Genomic DNA, 8,222 nt, shown 5'->3' with positions numbered 1-8,222 from the left:
TTTTTTTTTTTTTTTTTTTTGCTGTTTGTTATGCAAAGCTTTTAAATTTTCACTTTGTCATTAAGATACCTGTCTAACATGAGTGAGATGGATCACTGCTGAGAGGTGTTTATTTCTCCATTGCCTACCAAGGGAGCTTAGATAAATAGCCTAGTCTAAAAACCTAACTTTCAGGTGGCTAATGCTGGGTGAGATTAATTTGCCCCAGCAGGACAAATAATGGATTTGTCCCAGTGGGATTATCCACTGTTTGTTCATATAAGATGTAACTGTGTTGTAACCACTGTTCCCTAGCCAATCACCAACCTTCAGTGGTGTGGATAGTTCAGATTATTTAGCGTAAAGCAGTACCGTAGTCTATTGGTGTATTCAGAGTTTTCTGATTTCCAGTTGCCAATAGTTTTAAAAAGTTAAGTGTCCTGAATGTAGATTAATCCCATACCATAACATCATTATATCCTTTAAAAATACTGTTCTCATTCAAGTCAGGCTAAATTTTTGCATTGGGAATACTGACTGCTGCAAGACTAAGGAAATACACTGGGGGAAAGACATTTTAAGCTTGGTCTGTATCTTACATTCTTTTTCTAAGTATCCTCTGCAGATTGCTGTCAAAGATGGCACTAGAGTCAAGCAGCCTTTGGTCTGGTTTGGTACGCTTCTACTTTTGTTTTTAGGTAGGTGTCTGTGATATCCGCTATGTCAAATCATGAAGAATTTCTATCTGGTTTGTCTTCAAATCCTTAAGTTTGGGAAGTAAACTACTGCTCTCTTCCCTCTGACATGATTCAATTCAATTTGTCTGTGACATAGTAAATTTGTGGTTTTGCTGGATTTGTCTTTTTGACACCTTTTTCTTTTTTTAAGTAGTTTTATACCTTCTTGTCTGTTCCAATTAATCCTGTCTGAAGAGATTTGCCATACTGTATGAAGACCCCCATTTATAGTGTTGCACAGAGCCAAAGCCCTCATTTTTTCACTGGTTGTGCTGCCCACCATTCATCTCTGGTTTTTTATTTCTTCTCTTGTTTGTGGGCCTGAAAAGGCCACCAAGAAGATAATTTAGAGTTTCCTTCTCTTCAGTTCTTTCCAAAATCCTTTAAGTCTTCTATAATTGGTTCCAGTGTATACCACCTTCATCTGAGAGATGACAGATGACTTGCTTCATATTCTCCATTCAAACTTTCTGATAGATTTCCTACTTTTGGTTATGGAGACTTAATTTCTTTCATTTGTCCTAATTTCTTTCCAGCTCTCACTTCCTGATTTCATTAAGACTCTTTAGGCTGCATTTTTGGCAATCATAGAGCCACTAAAAAGGATTTTACAAAAGGTATTAAAACTTTTGAAACCCTCAAGGCAGATGGTTCTGTCTTGAAACCTTGTGATTTATTCTGCAGAAGAAGCAGAATAAGCAAACCCCTGGAGTAGAAGCAGGGGTTAGTCACTGTAAGAGAAAACCAAATCCAAACAGTTCTTTTAATGAGCACAAGAGACTTAATGTATGTCTTCATTGTTTGAGCTAACACACTTTTACTTCTGAGCCGATCATGTAGATTTTACTGGCTATTACTGAGAAGTAGTTCATTTTCTGGGCAGTATTTATGAGAAAGAAAGTGAAGTAATTATATATATTATGTTTTATTTATGCATTAGATCTATGTGTTTATTTAATTTCAGGTGTAGCAGCCTGAAAAGAGAAAGCATTCAAACATCTGACAATCTGTTATGGTAATCCCAATACCTAAATATCCAAAGCAAGAAAGGTCACTTTCAGAGCAATTTGATAAACTCGTTACAAGCTGATACTTTAGGGATTTTCAAGGAAATACCCTTTCAATATACTATCTATATTGGATAAATATCCAATGGTAGCATCAGTACCTTTATAACCTGCACAGCCCAACGTATTGCATCTTTAAGGCAAGCCATGAATATGTTCTGAAAGTGAAGCTATATTCCAGAAAGTAGATCTTCAGCTGGCTGAATGGATTACTTCCATTCTTCCAGTAGGAATATATAGCATAAGAGAAAAATATTTTTGGTTTTTGTTAAAATTTCCTAATCAAGTCCATGTCTAGTGACTGAATTTGATCCTTGTTGGAAACAAAGGAAAATCATTGATTGTAGGATTGCCAGTAATTAATTAGACCAACAAGCCATACACATTCAGCTTCTCTCAGTTCAGAGGAAATTATTTCTTCCTGACTCACATGCCATCAAGTGACAGTTGCTTGAGACTTCATGGAGTAATACAGAGGACATCTCTTAGCCCAGTGGTGATCAGTTTATAATCTGAAGCTTGTTCCTGATTACACTTTTAAGTTAAAGGTAATGATGAAATGGGTCATATCCAGCTTTTAAAAATATATAGAGGAAATATGTGGCTGTCTGTCCAGTTCCAGTAACAACAGAGGGCAACAGTTGTCATGGATCCACAACTGAGGCTGAGCTATGACAATTTACACAAGTTCAATTGCTGGATCCCTATGGTAGATTTTCCTCCTAACTTGGCTCATTGATTCCTTGCTCCTGTGTAGCCAAACAGTGTATAACAGAAGTTGCTTTGAGCAAAGAAACAATCTTTTCAACAAACATTGAAAAAACTGCATCAGTATTTCCTAAAGCAGTCTTGGTCTTGGGTCTCTGCAGGATGGGAGTCTCAGAAGGCATTTGGCTTCTCGTCCCTGTAGTCCCTCCATACCCGCTCTCCTTTAATACTGTGTGGTACAGTGGGAAACCTATCTCATATGACATAGCTGCACAGCTGTGCTGCATCCAGACCATGTTTCTCCTTGAAATCATGATACAAAGAGGCCTAAATCTGATGGCAGAGCATTAATTTGCTCAGGTGTTGCACCCAGGAAAGGGTATCACCAATGTACACTGAGATGTGGTGTTATTTCCTGAGGCTCCTCGGGCCGTAGGAACTGCAGCATCAGGCAAACTCTGCCACATTCACTACATAGTGAGTGTAACAATATGACAGGTCTCATTTCATAGGTCTCAGAAAGTCTACCTAAAACAAATCAGGGAATCCTCTCTAAACCAATGCCAGAACCAAAGTATCATTTAGAAATAATAATCCGACAAGCTTAGACCACATAGAGTTTATTGACTATAAATGGCTTGGTTTAAGCCAAAACCTTCAGTCACGTGTAAGCCTGCCGTATTTACTCTATTAGGTGACTAGTGCTTATTAATTTCAACTGCTGATCCCCTAAACTTGTAGATGAGCTCTGTAGACGTGGGGTTGAATAAGGCTTTGCTATTACAGGCTTAAGTTCTTCTCTCAGATTCACACCACTAAGATAATTATTTTTCATAATGTTTGAGAAATGCCATCCAGAAAAACCGTGTGACGTAACAGGTGTGTTTTATCTGTTTTATTATTTGAGCTCTGGAGGAGCTCAGATCAATGACATCAATACTTGGACTGTGGCACATGTTTTATTAGTAACAGTGCTTCAGCTTGGTTTGTGAAGACAGTGATGGCAAAGAAACTGCCTGTTCCAGTGCAAATTCTGTTTCCCCTGAAGCCATTGTAATACTCACTTTACATCACACAGGAAAGTACAACTAATAGAAAAGAGGTCAAGGTCAGACAAAGTAAGTGAATCAAGCTGTCTTACGTTAGATTTCTGGGTATGCCTCATGGACGCAGATAGGTAACAGTGGCTGGTTCATGCAGATTTGTTGACAATTTCAATTGACCTTAAGAGGTGGATAGCTGCCTTTTATTTGTAAAAACATAGCTAAGGAAAATGATTTTTTAGCAGCTCCTTTGCTACAACTGCACTTTGAAGTATTCTGTAGAACTGTCTTTAAAACTAGTAACGTTCAATGTTGCTGGTTTGAGTCAGACTTTGTATGAACATGTGCATGTGTCTGTGTATATATGTATATAAGTCGATGTAAGATGTCCATTAATTTTCATTTTTCATTAATGTAATCTTCAAATGCAAGAGCAAAGAATGAGGATGTGACTGCTTCTACAGTGTTTATATTGTATAAATAAGCCATTAAGTCCAGATTCAGCCCTCAGTTACAGTGGAGCTACTGTATTAGACGAAACTGTCAGTTGTGCTTGGATCCTTTAGGTCTTCTCAGCTCCATGATAGTTTTAATCCACTGATCCGTGTTTGAATGCAATCCCTACTCATTTTCAACTTAATTCTGGCATGGTCATCTGAGAGAAGTTTGTAAAAACCCTTTTCCAGTGGCTCTCAGCCAAGATCCATTTTCATTTACACCTGCATACCTATTTAATGTCAATTGCTTTGCAAAGATTAAATCACTGTCTAGGTTGTTATATGTAAGTTCTTCACAAGGAGTGAACTGGACCTCTGGAGTTCAATGAACATTGGGGATATAGCGTGGTTTTGCTCATTGTAAAAACTGGTATTGCAAGCATGCTAGAATCTGAATGAATCAGACTACATTGCCACCTTGTGTCTTTTGTCTTTCTTTTATGTATAGGAGAAATGGGGGACAAAGGACAGAAAGGCAGCATGGGACGGCATGGAAAAATTGGTCCTATTGGTTCAAAAGGTATGCTTAGTTCAATTGTTTCTCCATTTGTGTTTCAGATGAAAAATCTGTGATCATTTATGTTTAAGAAAACTTTAGGGGCTTGAAAAATAGTTAACAAGTCTCAGAGTTTACCATAATAGGGAGTTTCTCACACTGTAGTCAGCCAGATGACTGAGATCTCTCAGTCAGTTACCTTTTGCTCTGACAGCAGTATATTTGGCCTTAAAGCAGGGAGAGAATCCTGGTTTAAGGCTAAATAAAGAACTTTGTGCACCATCACAAAAGTGTGGACAGTTAAGAGAAGCAGATAGGAAGATGCACTGTATTTTGGCACACTCTTAAGAGCCAGAAGACTTGAATTCTAATCTTGCCTACCCCATAGGCTTCCTATGTGACGTTGGTTAAGTCATTTGGACCATTGTTTACCTAAGCATCTAGATTATGAATCTAGATTTAGGCATCACTGTAGCATATCCAGTCCTTTTCCCTCTACAGCATCTGAACTTATCGGTTCTGTGAAGTTCATAAATGTCAAAAAATGGATATTGGTACATATTCTTTGTGTTCAAGTTTCATAGCTTTGGCTGGCCTTTGTTGTAGAACAACTAGGACAGAAAAATATTTTTGCTTGGGCATATTTCTACTTTCTACATTTGAATGTTACTAGAGAAAAAATAAACAAGTGCTAAATGAACTGTTGACCAAAAAAGCTGCCTTAAATTTATATTCTTTTTCATGTCTTTAGGTGAAAAAGGAGATAATGGTGACATAGGACCACCAGGTCCTAATGGTGACCCAGGTAAGCCATGACACACCTTGTGTATGTGAAGGATTTTACAAGATGCATGCATCATCACCAAAAATACATGTCTGTTTACATACTGGGGGAAATAATGAAAAATTAAATATTTGTATAGGCACTGTAATATTTCACTGTAATATTTTCAAATTACTTAAAATTATTGAAACTATAGTAGTTGCTGGACTTGTAGTGTATTTGTTGAAACAATGTCTCAGAGCTCCTCAGAGGTGTGATCACTCCAGAAGACTAGCGGGAACAGAAGTGCAACTGTCCCTATAATTCATCACCAGTGCAAAGGGACATCTCTGCATATCCCACTCTGGCTTCCAGCCAACACAAAGGAGCAGGTTGGAAGCTCCTGCCCCTCCATGGATTATTGTTATAGGAGCCGGAGATGACCAGGAATACAGATCTTCCAGAGAAAAAGGTGAAAGCCTGGCATAAGCGTAAGCCTTACAAAAGTGGCAGATTCAGATTTTACCCAATTCGTCCCTTCCTAGCACAGTGTACTAGAGGTGCACCAATTAGTTTTCTTATGAGAACATAATTTGTCACTCTAATTCTTGAGCCAGAGTACCATATACCTAGTCATCAAGCGCAGTTTTGCAGTGTAAGTACCCTGTACTTAGACTGACTTAGACACCTAAGCTGAGTAATTGGGTAGTCAAATGCAGATTTGAATAATTACACACAGAACTGGAAACTGTAATTGATCCTCACTTTAAGATTTGAGCCCATAGATGTAACAATTATCTTTTTAGTATTCTCATTCAGATTATTTTTGTCAAACCAATATCAATTTGGGTTAATAGATGGTTTTCTATTGTCTTATTTTATTGGAAGAAGTACCGTAAATTCTGTACTTTCAAAAGTACAGAACTACATTTGCAGGTAATTATGTGCATTACATGGCCTTATGGATCTGCTGTGTTATGTTCCTCATGAGGAACAGGTGAACAATGCACTGTGCAGATTTTTGCTGTGGCAAAAGTGCTCTTTGGAGAAGACTGAAGAGAATAATTTTACTCAAAATGGGAAATTTTGACAAATGTTCTTAGTTAAAAAAAAAAAAACCTGTATTTTTTTTTTGCAGGGAATATCTGTCTGTGTTTAGGTTAGTGCTAATCATGCAGGGCTGAAGCTGCATGGGAAGTGAACTGAGCTGTTCTGGATAGGCTCAGACACCCATGAGAACCATACGATGGTGCAGGGTAGCGAAGGCTCTAGGTTTCTGTCTGTTATTTGCAAGACAGCCCTCTCCAGGGCTGCCAGGCTGGGCCTTTTCATAAAATTGTTTAGATAGTTATTGAAATTAGATGGCTTTTTGATTTTTTTGTGTATCTGTATCATTTCACAGGCATCCCCTGTGAGTGCAGCCAGCTAAGGAAGGCTATTGGTGAAATGGATATCCAAGTGGCCCAGCTGACAACGGAACTAAAATTCATAAAAAATGGTAGGTTAATTTTATATAAATATTTTCCTTTCTTGTTGCCTCTTTTTACTGGTGTAATTGCTCGTAGAGGGCGTCACCGTCCCGCATCTGATTTGTGAAGGTATTTTGGGGTGTACAGTAAGTTGGTTTATAGAAATGCGAGTGCTCACTTTTCAGCACTGCCCTCCCCCGCAGCTGTTGCTGGTGTGCGTGAGACAGATAATAAGATATATCTGCTGGTGAAGGAAGAGAAAAGATACAAGGAAGCCCAGCTCTACTGCCACGGAAGAGGAGGGACGCTGAGCATGCCCAAGGATGAGACTGCCAACAATCTGATCGCCTCATACATCAACCAAGCCGGGCTCACCAGAGTTTTCATTGGGATTAACGACCTAGAGAAAGAGGGAAATTTTGTCTATTCTGACCGATCGCCCATGCAGACCTTCAACAAATGGCGCAGTGGGGAGCCCAACAATGCTTATGACGAGGAGGACTGTGTGGAGATGGTGGCATCTGGAGGGTGGAATGATGTTGCGTGTCATATTACCATGTATTTTGTGTGTGAATTTGACAAAGAAAATGTCTAAGCTTGTCTGCTCTTTATTTTAAGAAAAGTTTTTAAGCCGATTGTACAAGTTACCCCATGTTTATAGAGTACAAGTGATACTTTGCAAGTATGTGGCATCAGTGTTGTACAGCTGTAAATACAATTTAGGTATTTCAAATATCAGTATTTACCCTTCAGAAGGGAAGAGCAGTGATAAGACATAGCTTGTTTTTTCTGTAGGAAAATATATGTATTTAGATAAAAATGTGGTTTGGGGCTAAAGTCTGCCCTCACAATAGTTAACAAATGCGATTGCATGACTGTAAGGGAAGGCAGAATTTGGCCTCTAGTTGTTAGAACGATTATTTCTGAAGAAGTAGATTTCTGATATTCTTTTATCTAGCAAAACTTGTAGTTGTTAATTGCTTGTAGTGCTACAGGGATATTTCAGCAACAAGGCAAATATTTTGTATACTCCAGTTAACAAGTACAAATATTACTGTAAGTTTTTTGGATGTGAAGGTGTTACAACATTTTTTTGAAAAACAGCCAAAGCAAACCAACAAATCAGAGGTCCTACCAATTTTGTAATGTTTCTTTATTAAACTGTTCACAGATGTATGACAAGGAGGCACTTAAGTAAACTGAGTTTTAGTGCTGAGGGAGGACAAAGTTCTTATAATTTAGTACTGAAAGAGAGGGATCCCAGCCAGATGGGTGTTTTGGGGTTGGCTAAAGGTAAAAGTAAGATTTTGGTTTTCTGCATTCTTTAGTTGAGAATGATTCAGTGCATGAACTATTTGAGGCCCCAAATAATTTCTTAAAGTAAACGCGTTTCACATTTGCATAAGATGATCTCGGTGCACCTTGTTACAAAACAAATGAAATACCAGCCCTCCACAATTTAA

General features: G+C 38.3%; 1 protein-coding gene across 1 annotated transcript in view; it reads left to right on the top strand.

Annotated features, from left to right (window-relative positions):
* COLEC11 (collectin subfamily member 11) overlaps positions 1–7,560 on the top strand; it is a 40,764-nt gene extending 33,204 nt beyond the window's left edge. The window contains exons 4-7 of the mRNA XM_009275596.2: positions 4,480–4,551; positions 5,279–5,332; positions 6,693–6,788; positions 6,963–7,560. Coding sequence (XP_009273871.1) covers positions 4,480–4,551; positions 5,279–5,332; positions 6,693–6,788; positions 6,963–7,354 — 614 coding nt within the window. The 3' untranslated portion in view covers positions 7,355–7,560. The remainder of the gene's footprint in view (positions 1–4,479; positions 4,552–5,278; positions 5,333–6,692; positions 6,789–6,962) is intronic.
* The last annotated feature ends 662 nt before the right edge of the window (positions 7,561–8,222 follow it).

Source organism: Aptenodytes forsteri, unplaced genomic scaffold (assembly GCF_000699145.1).
Source record: "Aptenodytes forsteri isolate BGI_AS27 unplaced genomic scaffold, ASM69914v1 Scaffold94, whole genome shotgun sequence".
NCBI lineage: Eukaryota > Metazoa > Chordata > Aves > Sphenisciformes > Spheniscidae > Aptenodytes > Aptenodytes forsteri.
This window is presented reverse-complemented; position numbering and strand designations above follow the sequence as displayed.